General features: G+C 47.7%; 1 protein-coding gene across 1 annotated transcript in view; it reads right to left on the bottom strand.

The window, feature by feature from the left end:
- The window catches only part of LOC125106295 (histo-blood group ABO system transferase 2-like), a 31,024-nt gene extending 16,135 nt beyond the window's left edge, over positions 1-14,889 (bottom strand). Inside the window, 1 exon segment of the mRNA XM_047740102.1 lies at positions 14,863-14,889. Within this exon segment, the coding sequence (XP_047596058.1) occupies positions 14,863-14,889 (27 nt within the window).
- Between the last annotated feature and the right edge of the window lie 1,021 nt (positions 14,890-15,910).

The following is a 15,910-nucleotide window of genomic DNA, read 5'->3' on the forward strand; positions in this document are numbered from 1 at the left end:
ACCCATCAGGGTTTTGAGGGATGCCTACTGTTCCAGGACAAAAGATCCTGAAACCATTCATTGGCCTGTCATCCAGCCAGGCATCTGTGAGAGAGATCTACTCCAAGCAAAAAGGACAGACCAAGAGACAGAAAATGACAGCTTTGTGTGACAAGTGCCATGACAGGGGATACTCAGGAGGACTGGGGGTGTACAGGTTGGCCAGACTGGGGGACAGGGGGACCAGGAGTGCTCCAGGAGGATGTCACAGTTGTGTCCTGTGTGGCTACACTTGTCAGTGTGATCAGGCAATGGCCAGATGGGAAATGACAGGGCGGGAGAGGGGCACTGTCCCTAAACTGACTTCTGCAAGGCAAAATTTCAGTAACGAGATTTCCTTTAGTACGATTTCATGTCACATGCATCCGTGCGTCCCTAAGGCTGATTGTGTAGAACATCAAGTAGTAGTTGGCCATTGTTTTCAAGCCTGAGGTGCCAGGGCCAGAGTACACTTGATATTTCTTTTTGCTGCTTTCAGAGTATGATGACTTTTCCCACCTTCATCTCTGACCCAAGGACAGGGAACAAAGGCAACACAGATCTACACTTGGAAATGTCAACAGAAACCTGCAAACCCAAGTTCTCCCAGGAGCTAAATGTTCAGGACCAGGGTGACAGAAAGGGGAGGCAGAGAGCAAGGAACCAACAGAACAGGTCATGTGTCTGTGAGCTGGCCCACTTCTCTACCTGTCAAAAACCAGCCATGCCTGACAGGAGGGAGTCCCACCTGCACCTGGTCTGTCTGTTTGCTGCCCTTGAGCAGAGCAGAGGACGCGCTGAACTGGGTGTGGGTGTCGAGGGGGAGATGGCCAGCTGGCCACAGATGCTACCTGCCGAGTACCTATGGGACCAGCTCCTGGTCCTCAGCTAAGATGAAACAATACTTATGTTTAGTGACCTATTTCCGGGGACAGGGAATGTGCTCAATGCTTTGGTACTATATCCTCTCCCATTGCATTTTTTTGAAAAATACTTTAGGCAGGTAAGATTGACATACACAAAACTGTCCATAGTTAATGTATGCAACTTGACCCTGACCCTAACCCTAATATCTAGTTAAGATATACTCAAGGGGCACCTGGGTGGCTCAGTCGTTAAGCTTCTGCCTTTGGCTCAGGTCATGGTCCCAGGGTCCTGGGATGGAGCCACGCATCAGGCTCTCCGCTCAGCAGGGAGCCTGCTTCTCCCTCTCCCACTCCCCCTGCTTGTGTTCCCTCTCTCACTGTGTCTTCTATCAAATAAATAAATAAAATCTTTTTAAAAAGAGAGATATACTCAATTTAGAATATCGCTCACAAAAGATGGTTTTTAGGAGCTAAAGAATTCAGGGGCCAACATTCTGTCTTCTCCCTTGAATCTGGGAAATTCACACTCGGCCACGTGCTATCTGGAGAGTGGCCACACGGGGGCAACAGTGAGTAAACAGTGCCCCAAACCCCACTACAGAGGCATTTCTTCCTTCACCCTGTCAAACTTTGTTCATTCAATGTTTAAACATCATTTTATAGATTATGAAAAGTGTGACTTTGTTGAACTTTTTAAAAACCAAACTAATTCTTTCAACATGTTAAAAATAGAAGATGTTTTCTAAAATCTCAGAGTTGGTGAGCCCATGAAGGCCCAAGGGCCTGGGAAAAGGCTATTACTGTTGAATCTATTCAGGTCTACCTAGGAAACAGGAAGACTTCTATTCCCCTTCTTTTCAGGAAGAATCTGGGTCCACTCACAGCCCTGAATCCACACAAAATAGTGCATCTCAGAGGAAAACAAAATAGAAATCAACAGCCTTCAGAGGCAGAGAAAGAGCCACACCCAGGAACCAAGGAGACAGACTAGGAAGGCTCTGCTTAGGCCAATTTTCATTTCTGTAGATCCTCTGGAGCTAGAATGTCCCAAATGCCCCTGGGGATTGTTGGTCAGGCCCAGCGCCGTACCCTGATACTGCACTGTTGGAACCCCTGACTAGTCTCCTGGTCCCTTCCTCCATGAGACACCCCCTACCCCCTGACTACTCCAGCCTGCTTCCTGGAACTCCCATTCCCCTTTCTGACCCCCTCATTCACTTTTCCCATCACTGACTGCCATAGTATAGAGTATGTTTAACTATTTGCTATTCTGTCATTTACATGTATTTGTCACGTTTGCTGTGAAACAATACCTTGCATCATCTACCCTGATGGAGAATCACTGGTTGCATTGCCTGACATCGCTGTGCCCGCACAGTGTCATGGGGCTAGTGTCCAGGCAAGGTCCTCACTAAGCTGCTGGCTCAGCTTCTGCAGTGGGCCTGACCAAGGCACTGCTATTTTCATGCAAGAAGGCAGCACAGCCAAAACCTTGGTTTGGGCTCAGAATTGCTCATGGCCCCTCAGCCATATCAAAGGGCATGCAGGCACACCCTGAAGACCCTTGCTAGTCCAGTGTTGCCCTGGGGAATTTCCATGGAACAGCCACTGTGTCCAAAGATGGAACTCGATAGGAGCGGAGATGATGGGAGTCGGAACTCCTGAGATAGAAGCCACCTTGGAGACTGCCCAGAACTTCCTAGTTCATCCCATCGTCTTGAATGAATCCATTAACCTAAAAACATTTCCTCATTTTAGAAATGGTAAGCCTGAAACTCTGAGGAAGTGACTCTCCTAAGTCATGTTGGAAATCAGCGGAAGAGCCAAGACTGAGATGGGAGGTGGCCTCCAGCAGGTTCCCCCACAGCAGCTTTAGCTAGAGCTGTCATCACCCACGTATCTTCCCTGCAGTCCCAGAGTCTCATGGGACTGTTTACGGGGCCTATTCTGGGAACAAAGGTCATGTCAGTGCCACAGAAACTTCTGACACTGGTTATAATGAGACTTTGTGATGTCAGTGGAGTCCCAAGCCATAGGTCATCTCAGAGTTTGTCTGAAAAGATTTGTCTGGGTGCGCACGTGATGACAGAGGGTAGAGGAAGATGCAAAAAGCCAGGAAAAGAGGGGCGCTCAGGTTCCGTCTGGCCCCAGATGACACAGTGGTGTCCAGCAGGACAAGCTCCCCAAATGCCCCCCAGCACCTTCACAGAACTCACCATAAGGTTTGAAGCGGAGCTTCATGCATGGGTCATGAGTGCGCCGGCTAGCTCAGGGAAGCATGACACAGGACATAATGAAGCCACAGCCTTGACAGATGTCTATTCATGGAGCAGTAGTTTTCTCCAAACATATTCTGAAACGGTAAAAAAAAATTCACTGACAAAGCATGCATATTTTTTATTAAAAAGAAAGTCATACTTGTTCATTAATAAATATTTATGGAGTATCTACTTAGTGCAAATGTACTGCTCTAGTCCTACCTGGGAGCTTGCAAACAGCAGAGGATATAATAAATGGATCAACAATAGGAAGGAGTGCTGGCTAATAAGAGAACGGTGTGGACTAAGGGGGCCATGATATTCAGAGAGGCCCACTAGGAACACCCTCTGCAAAGGTGGCATTCGAGCCAAGACCAGAATGAAAGGGGGAGCAAATCCATCTGTGAGGAGAGCAACAGAGCAAATACAGTTTTTATTAACTTTAAAGATAAAACACAAATGTTAGGATGTTTTCACTTGGGTGTTGCTTTGGGACCTTTGGTTCTTCTAACTTTTAGGAATACATGATTACCTTTCTTCACTGTAAAATGGTCTAAGAAAAATGTCTTATTTAAGCATTGACACATTTTAACACACTGAGCCACCCAGGTGCCCCAGCATTGACATATTTTATTAAAAGGCAAATAAATTAACCCAAGCTAACCCATAACCCTAACCTAGAGACTGAGTACCATATTAGTTTTCCACTGAAACTCAAACAAATTTCTATAAACTTAGTGGCCTAAACAACAGCAATTTACTATCTCACAACTGTGCAGCTCAGGGTCTAGAGCAGGGGGTGGAGGTGGGGGGCAGGGTTGTGGCTCCAGGGGAGCCTTCTGCAGGCTCCAGGGGAGAATCCCTTCCCAGGCCTTTTCCACCTCGTGGAGGATGACTCCTACATTCCACGGCTCACAATCCTTTCCTGTATCTCCAAAGCTTCTAGAAAGGAATGTGGCTCTGCTTAAACCTTGCTTTTAACTCAGCAAGACCCAGTTTTGTCTTAAGGCCTATGAAACTATGGTGAATACACCTGAATTACTTTAAGCCACTACACTGACCCATGCACGAGTGAAGGTGAGGGTCAAATGCAGGGATGAATTCAGCATGGAGGTGAGGGCTATTAGGGTCAGAATCCTGTTGAGGTTAGGTGCAGGGTGAGGGTAGGGTAAGGGTAAAGGTCACCTGAAGGTCAAGGTTAGTGAGAAAGTAAGCATCAGGGTGAGCAGGGTCAGGGTCATAATCAGTGCTTCAGGGTTAATGTCAGGGTCAGTTTTAGGGAAATGGTCAGAGTGGGTGTCAAGTTATGACTCAGTTTGAACAGTAGCATCAGATTACTGGGAGAGTTGTGACTAGTTCAGGTTCCAGGTGAGAGCAGGTTTCTGGTCAAAGTCAACATCAGAGTCAGAGTGAAGGTAAGAGTCAACTCTGGGTCAGCACCATGGTGAATGCCAGATTCAGAATCAGGTTAACAGTACACTGCAAGGCCAGGAACAGGGTGGTCAGAGTCAGGTCATTTCCAAGGCGAGGGTCATGTTCAGGACCAAGGATAAGGTGAGTGTAGGGTCAGGATCAGGGTCAAGTATGACATCAGCATGGTGGCTGCAAGAGTCTTTCCTTTCTTCCTCTCCCCTTTTATTTATAACTACTTCGATGTTCATAATCAAACAAAAGTGCCTCTGATCATCACACCAGGGCACCCAGATTTCTATGCACCTGTGCATCAGAAAGAAGATGGACAGGCCCATGAAGGGGGCTGCAGATCCAAGGAAGATGATGAGCCTGCCCCAGCCTGACTTGCCAGGACTGGGGGAAGCACAACTGGGTGACACTCACTGAAGACAGAGAGTTTGCAGAAGCCCAGCCAGCAGGGGAAACCAGGCCCAGCACCGAAGCAGGGTAGAGATGGGCTTGGAGTCAGAGGAGAAGGAAGAATCCGAGTCAGTCCCTCCCCAGGACACCGCTGGCAAGAGCCTGCCCTTCAGAGCAGGTGGAAAGCCAAAGTGGTGAGTGAGTGAGTCCATGACCAGGGGAGTTGGAGAAAAGGGAAAGAGGCAGACAAGAACAACCAAAGACATTGGAGGAACATGTTCCCTGCTATCTGCTTCAAGATTTCTGCAAGAGATGTGCCTGTGGGTGTCTGGGAGTCCCCTCACTGCAGGATACCCCTCCTGGGGGTGTGGGCACCCCCAAAGCAGAAAGACCTTCTTCAAGGAAGGTCATTCATCATATTTGACATTGTAATGACACTGTCTACAGTCAATCATAAAGAAAGCATCTTAAAGGCCTTCAAGGAACAAAAGAGGGTAAGCTACAATGGAGCCCCTGTTTGGCTACCAGCAGATTTCTCAGAAGGAATTCCATAGGCCAAGAGAAAGTAGAAAGACCATTCAGTGTTAAATGATAAAAACTGCTGGCCGAGAAAGTCACCAAGCAAAGCTACCCTTCAGATTGAAAGGAGGAAGAGAGGCTTTGCCAGACACAGCGAAGCTGAAGGAGCTCACCACCACCAGACCAGCCTTGAAGGAAATGCTCAAAGAGGTTCTTCAGCTGAAATGAAAAGGCACTAATTCGTGACATAAACACAAATGAAAGTACGTAAAACACTAGCAAAGACAAAACATTAACACAATTACAAATGGAAACTGTATTGGAAAGGTGTGTTAACCACTTAATGATAGTTTGGAGGCTGAAGGAAAAGAGCATGAAAAATAACCGAAGTCACTATCACTTCTCAGTGAATTTACAGCATAAAAAGAGGTACATTTTAACATCAAAACTACAGGAAAAGAGTAACAGTGTGGAAACTTTACAGGGAATGAAAATAAGGTGCTACCAGCATAAAAAGGACTATCTTATCTAACAGATGTTGTTTATAATCCCATGGTAACAATAAAGCAAAACTTTAGAGTCACAAAACAAGGAAAGAGGGAGACCAAATGCACTGTAGAAAACCAGCACTTCACCAAGGTAGACAGAAACCGGGAAAATAACAAAGGAGCTACAAAACAACCACAAGGCAAGACATAACGTGGCAGTACTCATTCTTACAGTATCAATAATCACTCTAAATATTAACAAATTGAATTCACCAAATCAATAGGCAGAATGGCTCCATGGATTAAAACAGGGGCGCCTGGGTGGCTCAGGGGATTAAAGTCTCTGCTTTCGGTTCAGATCATGATCTCAGGGTCCTGCGAACAAGCCCTGCATCGGGCTCTCTGCTCATCAGGGAGCCTGTTTCCCCCTCTCTCTCTGCCTGCCTCTCTGCCTACTTGTGATCTCTGTCAAATAAATAAATAAAATCTTTAAAAAAACAAAAAACAACAAAAACAAGAAACAACAACAGCAGCAGAATACACATTCTCCTCAAGTACCCGTGCGACTTTGTCCAGAAAGGACCACGGGTAGGACCCACAACAAATCTTAGCTCATTTAACAAGACAAAATCATACCAACTATCTTTTCTGACCACAATGATATGGAACTAGAAATCAGTAAAAGAAAAGCTGGAAGATCCACTAATATGTGGAAACTAAACAAAACACTTCTGAACAATCAGTGAAGAAATCAAAAGAAAATAAAAAATTATCTCAAAAGAAATGAAACTGGAAAGACAACATATCAAAACTTACAGAAGGCAGCAAAAGCAGCTCTGAAAGTTTAAAGACATAAGTGCATGTATTAAGAAACTGGAAAGCCCTCAAATAAGCAACCTATCTTTACACCTCAAGGAACTAGAAAACAACAACAAATTAAACCCAAAGTTAGCAGAAGGAAGGAAACAATAAAGCTCAGAGCAGAAATAAATTACATAAGAAGGACTGATGAAACTGAGAACTGGTTCTACGAATAAGATTAACAAAATCAACAAATCTTTAGCTAGACTAAAAAAATAAAATAAAATAAAAAGTCTCAAATAAGGGGCGCCTGGGTGGCTCAGTGGGTTAAAGCCTCTGCCTTCGGCTCAGGTCATGATCTCAGGGTCCTGGGATCGAGCCCTGCATGGGGCTCTCTGCTCAGCGGGGAGCCTGCTTCCCTCTCTCTCTGCCTGCCTCTCTGCCGACTTGTGATCTCTGTCAAATAAATAAAATCTTTTAAAAAAAAAGTCTCAGGAAGAGATTATGCTGAGTGAAATAAGTCAAGCAGAGAGAGTCAATTATCATATGGTTTCACTTATTTGTGGAGCATAACAAATAGCATGGAGGACAAGGGGAGATGGAGAGGAGAAGGGAGTTGAGGGAAATTGGAAGGGGAGGTGAACCATGAGAGACTATGGGGTGGGGGTGGGAGGTTGGGGGCACCAGGTGGTGGGTATTGTAGAGGGCACGGATTGCATGGAGCACTGGGTGTGGTGCAAAAATAATGAATACTGTTATGCTGAAAAAATAAAAAAATTAAAAAAAAAGTCTCAAATAAATAAAGAGTGAAAAAGGAGACATTAGGGGCACCTGGGTGGCTCAGACAGTTAAGCATCTGCCTTTGGCTCAGGTCTGGATCTCCCATCCCTGGGATAGAGCCCCACGTCAGGCTCCCTGCTCAGCATGGAGTTTGCTTGTCTCTCTCCCTCTCCTTTTGTTACTCGCCCTGCTTGTACTCACTCTCTCTCCCTCAAATAAATAAATAAAATCTTAAAAAAAAAAGAAAGAAAGAAAAAGGAGATGTTACAACTGAGACTGCAGAAAAACAGGATTGTGAGACTAAAAATTACATGCCAAAACCTCAGGTAAGTTAGAAGAAACAGATCCATTCCTAGAAACAAGAAACCTACCAGACTGAATCAGGAAGAAATCAGAAATCTGAACAGACCAATTGAGACTAAAGAGATTGAATCAGGAACCAAAACCCTCCCAACACAGAACCTCCCCCAGGACCAGAAAGCTTCACTGGAGATTCTACCAGACGGTCAAAGAAGAATTAACACCAACTCTTCTCAAACTCTTCCAAAAAACTGAGGAGGAGGGACTACTTCCAAGAATCATCTTATGAGGCTGCCATTGCCCTGATACAAAAGCCAGAGAAGGACACCACAGGAAAAGAAACCTACAGACCAGTATCCCTGATGAATCCAGTTGCAAAGCTGGATTCAAGAACACATAAGAAGGATTACACATCAGGACACCTGGGTGGCTCAGTTGGCTAAGTGCCTTCGGCTCAGGTCATGATCCCAGGGTTTGGGGATCAAGTCCCACATCAGGCTCCTTGCTCAGTGGGGAGCTTGCTTCTCCCTCTGCCTGCCACTCCCCCTGCTTGTGTTCTATCTGACAAATAAATAAATAAAATTTTTTTAAAAGAAGGATTATGTATCATGAGCAGTAAACTTTATCCCTGGGATGCAAGGATCATTAAACATGCACAAATCAATAAATGTGATACATCACATTAATAAAATGAAAGGGGGAAAAAAATCACATGACCATCTGAATAGATGCAGAAAAAGCATTTGACAAAATACATCATTTCATAAAAACCCTCAGCAGATCAGGTATGGAAGGAACACACCTCAATATATTAAGAGGCCTACATTCTGAGCTCACAACTAACAGTATATACTCACTGGTGAAACATTGAAAGCCTTTCCTCAAAGAGCAGGAAATGCTCACACACACCACTCTTACTCAGTTTGGTATTAGAAGTCCTGGCTAAAGCAATTAGGCAGGAAAAAGAAACAGGCATCCAAATCAGGGAGGAAGAAGTGAATCTGTCACTATTTGCAAATAATATGATTTAGTATATAGAAAATCTGAAAGGCTGTTAGATTTCAGTCAAGTTGCAGGATACAGAATCAACTTACAGAAATCATTAACATTCCTATACAGTAAGAATAAACATCTGAAAAAGAAATAAAGAAAACTATCCCATTCACAATAGCATCAAAAACAATAAAATAGGGGCGCCTGGGTGGCTCAGTGGGTTAAGCCTCTGCCTTCCGCTTGGGTCATGATCTCAGGGTCCTGGGATCGAGCCCCGCATCGGGCTCTCTCCTCAGCGGGGAGCCTGCTTCCCACTCTCCTTCAGCCTGTCTCTCTGCCTACTTGTGATCTCTCTCTGTCAAATAAATAAATAAAATCTTAAAAAAAAAAAAACACAATAAAATACTAGGAATAAATTTAACCAAGGATGCGAAAGTCCTGTACAATGAACTACAAGACTTTGCTGAAAGAAATCAAAGAAATGGAAAAATAAACAAATGGAAAGATATCCCCTTGTGTTCATGGATCAGAAGATTTTATATTGTTAAAATGTCCTTCTTAAGGAAAAAAAGAACAAAGCCAGATATCATACTTCCTCACTTCAAAAGGTACTACAAAGCTTCAGTAATAAAAACAGTATACTACTACATGGACAGAAAAAACAGACACACAGACCAGTGGAACAAGATAGAAGTTCTTACTTCTCTCAGAGAAGTGAGAACACCTGCTTATACAGTCAAAAAAATATTCAACACGGAAGCCAAACACACAATGGGGAAAGGACAGTCTTTTCAACCAGTGAGTGGGGAAAACTGGATGAGTATATGCAGTGAAATTAGACCCCCATCTTACACCAGTCACAAAAATTCACTCAAGTACATTAAAGACTGAAACAGAAGGACCTGGAACAATAAAACTCCTAGAAGTAAATGTCAGGAAGAAGCTCCTTAACCTTGAATATGACACCAGCTGCACCAAAGACCAACGTGGAAATGAACAAATATGGCTCCACGAAACGTAGTGCCTTCTGCACAGCAAAAGGAACCGTTAACAAAATGAAAAAGCGCTCTACAGAATGGAAGAAAATTTTGCAAGCCATACATTGGATAAGGAGTTTATACTGAAAACATATAAAGAACTCATAGAACTCAAAATCAAAAACAATCTGACTGAAAAAACGGATAGAACTAGACCTTTCTCCAAAGAACACATTGCAACAGCCAGCAGACACATGAAAAGATGCTCCACGTCACTGACTGTCAAAGAAATGCGAATCAAAACCACAATGAGATATGACATCACACCTGTCAGAAGGCCTATTATCAAGAAGACAAGAGATAAAAATTGCTGGCAAGGGTCTGGAGAAAAGGGAACTCTTCCACACTGTTGATGTGCATGTACACTGATTCAACCGCGATGGGAAACAATATGAAGGCTTCTCAAAAAATTAAAAATAGACCCACCAATGATCCAGTGCAATTCCACTTCTGGATTTATACACAAAGGAAATAAAAACAGGATTTGAAGAGAGACATGCACTCTGGTATTTACTGCAGCGTTGTTCACAATAGCCAGTAAGTGCCAATCAACAGATGAATGGATAAAGAAGATGTGGTATATAAATACAATGGAATATGATACAGTCATGAGAAAAGAGGACTCCTGCCACTTCCAACAACATGACAGACCTTGTGGAAGTTATGCTAAGTGAAATAAGTCAGACAGAGAAAGACAAATTCCGTATGACATCACTTACAGATGTAATCTGCAAAAGCAAAACTCCCAAAAACAGAGAGCAAAATGGTGATTACTAGGGGTTGGGGAGTGGAGGGAACAGGGCAGATGTCACCTAAGGGTACAAATTTATAATGAATAGTAAGCACAGACAACAATACTGTATTATAATCAATAAACTTTTTGGAACCTAGAACTTAGTAAGGACTAAAAGACAGAATAATCATATAATATGATAAAGGTGCTATTTGCTACAGTCATATTGATATATCACATATTAAGATACACAAATGTATCAACATGTACACAATGTTATATGTCAAATATATTTCAATTTAAAAAATGGGTCAGGGTCAAGATCTAGGAGGCAAGGCTGTGCAAGAGGGTCACAGTCTGGGACAGGATAAGCACTTGTATCAGGGATTCGAGTAAGGCTCAGGGTCGAGGTCAGGGTTAAGTGAAGTTTCATGATCAGTATGTGGGTGGATCCGTGTCATGAGGTTCAGGAACAGGATCAAGTCCAGCTGAGTTTCAATCAGATCACTGTGGTGGAAGGGTCAAGGTTAGCGTTAGGGTGCAAATCAGGAAGAGGGTGAGGGTCAAATTCACATGAAGTCCAGGTCTGGGTCCTTGCCAAAGTGAAGGCTGGGTCAAGGTCAGGGGCAGTGTGAGGTTAAGGTTGAGTGTTGTCAGCAGGGTGTGAGGGTGTCTCAGGGCCTGAATGACAATCAGTCCGATCAATCCAAGGTTGTTGAGTGTTAGAATCAGGGTCAAGACCAGGGTTGAGTAGGCTCAGATCTGTGGGAGGGACAGAGTCTGGGTAATGGTTGGGTTTCACGGTGAAGGTCACAGTCCAGTTTATCAATAAGAGAAGATTAGGGCTATGGTCACATTTAAATGACGGTCAGGTTTATGGTCAAGGTCATGATCAGAGTCTGGAGAAGGATTATGGTCAGTGTTAGAATTAGGATAAGGTCACAGTCAAGGTCGTGATAAGGGTCAGATACCATCAGGGTATTTTCAGAGTGAAGTTCTGACTGAAGATCAGGGTTATGTGAGGGACATAGTCAACGTTAAGTGTCAGAATCAGACATGATCAGGGGAGGGTCTGAGTGAGACCCTCAGGTAAAAGTGAGGTTGAGTGAAGGCCAAGTTTTGGGTAGGATTAGGGAAAGCATGTCTGTTAGAGTGAGAGTAAAGCTTAGGATAGAATCAGAGTCAGAACAGTAAGTCAAGGTCAGGGTTGGGATGAGGGTGTGTGAGGCTGAGGTTCAGGGTTAAGTGTAACAGGGTCATCGTCAGGGTGAGGGTCAAGGTCAGTGTCACAGTGCATTTGGTCAGCAATCCCCGCTCCACTGCACCATGTTCAGCTTTTGCAAACGCCACCTCCTGAAACGCTCTCCCGCCGAGCTGTGGGTCTACCTCCCTCACCTGCCTGGAGTCCTCAGTGCTGCCTGACCCTCCCTGTCCACCTCCATGGGGACACAAGTGTCATGAAGGCAGGGATCTCAGAACAGAATGTTTTGTACATGGACGGACTCCAAGCACTCAGAAGAACGTGCGGCACAGGGCAGGTGCTTCACTGAAGCTTGTTTAAAAGCGATGAGTGTCCATAAAGGTATTTCTGGAGGGAAAAGTGCATCTGGCTATAAACTGTCCACAGTAGTTCTCTCTGTGGAAGAATTACAAGAAACTTTCATGGTTCACTTGATGAATGTCCATACTGTTTAAAATTTTTAAAAATTAACATTTATTACTTTATAATTACCAAAAATTGATTTTTCCACTTTGAGAGAAAACAAAGAGCTCCAGGAAAAGTTCCTGGTAAAGTGACAAGACACTCACTGCACCGTAGCTATTACCCAAGCCTCAAACAACTGGCAGCCTTTGGGGGAGCCCTGGAGCATCCTCGAAGGAACCCAGCTCTAGCGCTCTTCTCTAAGGAAGAAAGAAAAACCAAGAGGCAAGACAAGACGGAAGGTCCATTTATTCAACAGCAGCTTCGGAAAGGAATCCTCGAGACAGTGAGGGGATGCATTTCCCCATCTCTGTTTCACTCCTCTCCCACACGCCTCTGTCCTTCGCAGGCTAGAGCCTGATGCAGACAAGGTGACTGTCTTCGATGTACTTATACACCACCTTGGAAGGCACAGTCTGGAGGTGCAGACGGATGGGACATTTGTAAAAGTGGGACAGCAGAGTCTCACTGCAGCCCACCAGGAAGTAGAACTTGTGTGCAGGCCAGCTGCCCAGGACCAGGGCACAGATCTGCAACTGGTTAGCCCGGCGCTTCAGAACCAGTAGGTGAGCCACTCACCCTGGGAAAGTGCCCAGCATGAACTTCTGGAGGAAAACACCCTCCGCTGTTTGTTCTGCAGTGTGGTCCTCCCCACCCAGGGTCCTCCCACCCAGGGTCCTCCCCACCCTGAAAGGAGAAGGGCACCTTGAAGACCCAGGACAAACTCCAGCAGGAACATCCAAGACCTGGGCACTCAATTCCACTCCCAGCCTGGCTTCTTCTCTCTTCTTCTACAAATGGAATAAAAACAGTAACACTTAAAAGCTCAAAGTACATTATTTCATTACATTTACAAACAAATCCTGTGAAGTAGGTGTTATCAGTTATCCTGGTTTTACAGGAGCGAAGACTGAAGCCTTAGCAGGGCATAAAACTCAGATGATCCTTTCCTGCCTAGTCCTTTCTCACCACATCCCTTGGCCAACAGCTACTTCTGAGACTGGGACATAAGCTCTCTCACCAGCCAGGGTCATGGCCTTAACCAGTGGATTCTCAGTGTAGATCCTAAACTCCTACACCTCAAAAGTTCAGTATGTGTGAAGAGTCTCCCCACCCATCCCCACATCCCCAGATCCTGAAACCCCTATGCCTCGTACTATATGCCTGAAGAGTCTCCACACTGAGCCCCAGATCTTAGAACCAGAACCCGGAAAGGGTGGGGGACTGGAATCTGTATTTTAAATTTTCTAGACAGATGGATCTCAAAACACCCAAGTTGAGAAGCCTCATCTGGAACAAAACACAGCGGATCCCCATTAGTTCCCAGTACTTGTGTTCTATGAAGTCAGCACGAGCAATGAGCTAGGGAATAGCGAACCCTCACTCCTCGGGGATCTAAGGGGTTAGGTTTCCGCATGCCCTTGTTTAAGACACATCAATATATAAGCTTGTCTCCTGTGTCTTTCTGCTTAAAGACCCCTTATTCAATGCGCATGACTGCTTAACCCTGAGCTCTCTCCCCACAGCATTAGAACTCGGGCCTGTGGGAAGCTTACCACAATGCATATTTTCTCCCCAGCGTACCTCGCGCCCTTCTTGTGCTTCACACTTCAGCATTAGGGCTATTTTAAGGCAGCAAAGTCACCAACAAGAAGCGCAAAATTGTTGGGGTGCCTGGGTGGCTCAGCTGGTTGGACGACTGCCTTCCGCTCAGGTCGTGACCCTGGAGTGCCAGGATAGAGTCCCACCTCAGGTTCCTACTGGGAAGAGGGTCTGCTTCTCCCTCTGACCTTCCTTCCTCTCATGCTCTCTCTCTCATTCTCCCTCTTTCAAATAAACAAAGAAAATCTTAAAAAAATAATAAAAGCAAAAAACTGTAAACATGGGGCAGTCGTGGATCTCAAAGTAACACTTGTTTACAGCGTAAGTGGAAACAAGAAGGCCGCGCCCTGGCCAGGGAAGGTATGTGCGGGGCCTGCTCTGTCCGCGCCCCACGGTGGTTCGGGAATATGAAACCTGAGAACAAAACCCCCGGAACGCGCAGGAGTTAGACAAACCTCCACACGTGTTCACCTGGTGTTTGTGTGGCAGCCACGACGGAGAACTTCGTCTGCTGGGTCCCTCACCTCGGCACAGCGGCAGCAGCCCCTGTGGCAGGCCACGTGCTGGGATGGGGGGCTTGTCAGGCACTGGCTTGCCCCCTTGCCCACTCTGACTCTGGCCACGGGGCTCCAGGAGCGCAGAGGGGCCGCGCCTGCCCGCCCTCCCACCCAAGCCGTGTTACCACCACCTTCATGCCCCCTGGTCCCTGCGTCCCCCTGCCCAGGGTGCTCCATACCCACCCCTCCGCCCTGGACCCTCCACCACCACCCACCTGTCCCTCTGCCCGCCCTGCGCTCTGGCCGTCCCCTCACCTTCCCAGCCCTCCAGCCCAATCCCACCACCCCAGGCCTCAGGCCAGCAGCCCCTTTGCCCTCAGTTTCCACACTCCCACCTCACTGGCCCAGCCCCTCCACGCCGGCCGCTGGGTCCCCCCCATGCCTTCCGCGCAGCACCTGTGCCTCCAGGATCCGCCGCCACATGCCCGTTCCACAGACCCCGCAGGTCACTGCGCCCTGGCCATCGGCCCCTAACGCACACCGTCAGCACCCCGAAACACAACCCCAGGCCTGGCCCTCGCCATGGCCTTTGCCCTCGAGTCAGTCCTCTGTGACGGTGGCCACAGCCAGCGGTGTGGACCTTCCGGCTCCAGTGCCTTCGGCCGAATCCTAGGCCGGGTTCCGGGCCCACCTGCCCCACAACCTTAACTCCTACCCCGGCCCCAGCCCCCGCCCCCGGAAGAAGTGGAGCACGGTGGACGCTCAGACCGGGCGGCGGGCCGGAGTGGACACAGCCGAAGTGGCCTGAGGTCCGGGGGCCACTGCGGGCACCGTCAGCCGTTCCTCACCTGGGGTTCCGTGGGGGTTCCGCGGGACCGGCTCGCTGTTCCGGGTAACACGCCCCGAAGCAGCCCGTGCGACGCGCAGACGTGGTTCGGAAGCGACGGCGGGGGGTCTGCGTGCGGGGACGGCGCGTGTCTGTGCGGCGACGACCCGGTCCCGCAGATCCGAGGTCACCGCAGAGGACGCGGCGCTTCCCGACACCCCCGCGGCACCACGTCGCAGGAGCAGAGACGACGTCGGACTCCGGGAGGGAGGCCGAGCCCGCCGGGTCCAGGTCCCCCCCGCGGACCGGCCACTCGCCCTTGCAGGAGGCCGCGGCCGCCGGACACTCGCGGGCGGACGGAGTCGGGGAGAGTCTCGGCGCGGCAGACGCGGCGGGACTCGGGGTCCCAGGTCCCCGCGGCGCCCACAGCCCGGTCGGAGCCGTGAGGAAGCGGGTCGGGCCTCGGGACGGCGGCCGGGGAGCCGGAGCGGCGGCGGGAAGGGGGCGGCTCGGCGTCCGTCCCGGGAGCGACCGTCCGCCCCGGACCCGCGTCAGGAGCCGCCGCGGGAGAGACGCCCCCGTCCCGGCCCGCGGGGAAGCGGCGGGTCACGTCCCGCAGGGAGTCGCCGTCCCGCCGCCGGTGAGAGTCCCCGACCCCGAAGCCCGGCCTGTCGTCCT

The sequence above is a fragment of the Lutra lutra genome, chromosome 8 (assembly GCF_902655055.1).
Source record: "Lutra lutra chromosome 8, mLutLut1.2, whole genome shotgun sequence".
Lineage (NCBI taxonomy): Eukaryota > Metazoa > Chordata > Mammalia > Carnivora > Mustelidae > Lutra > Lutra lutra.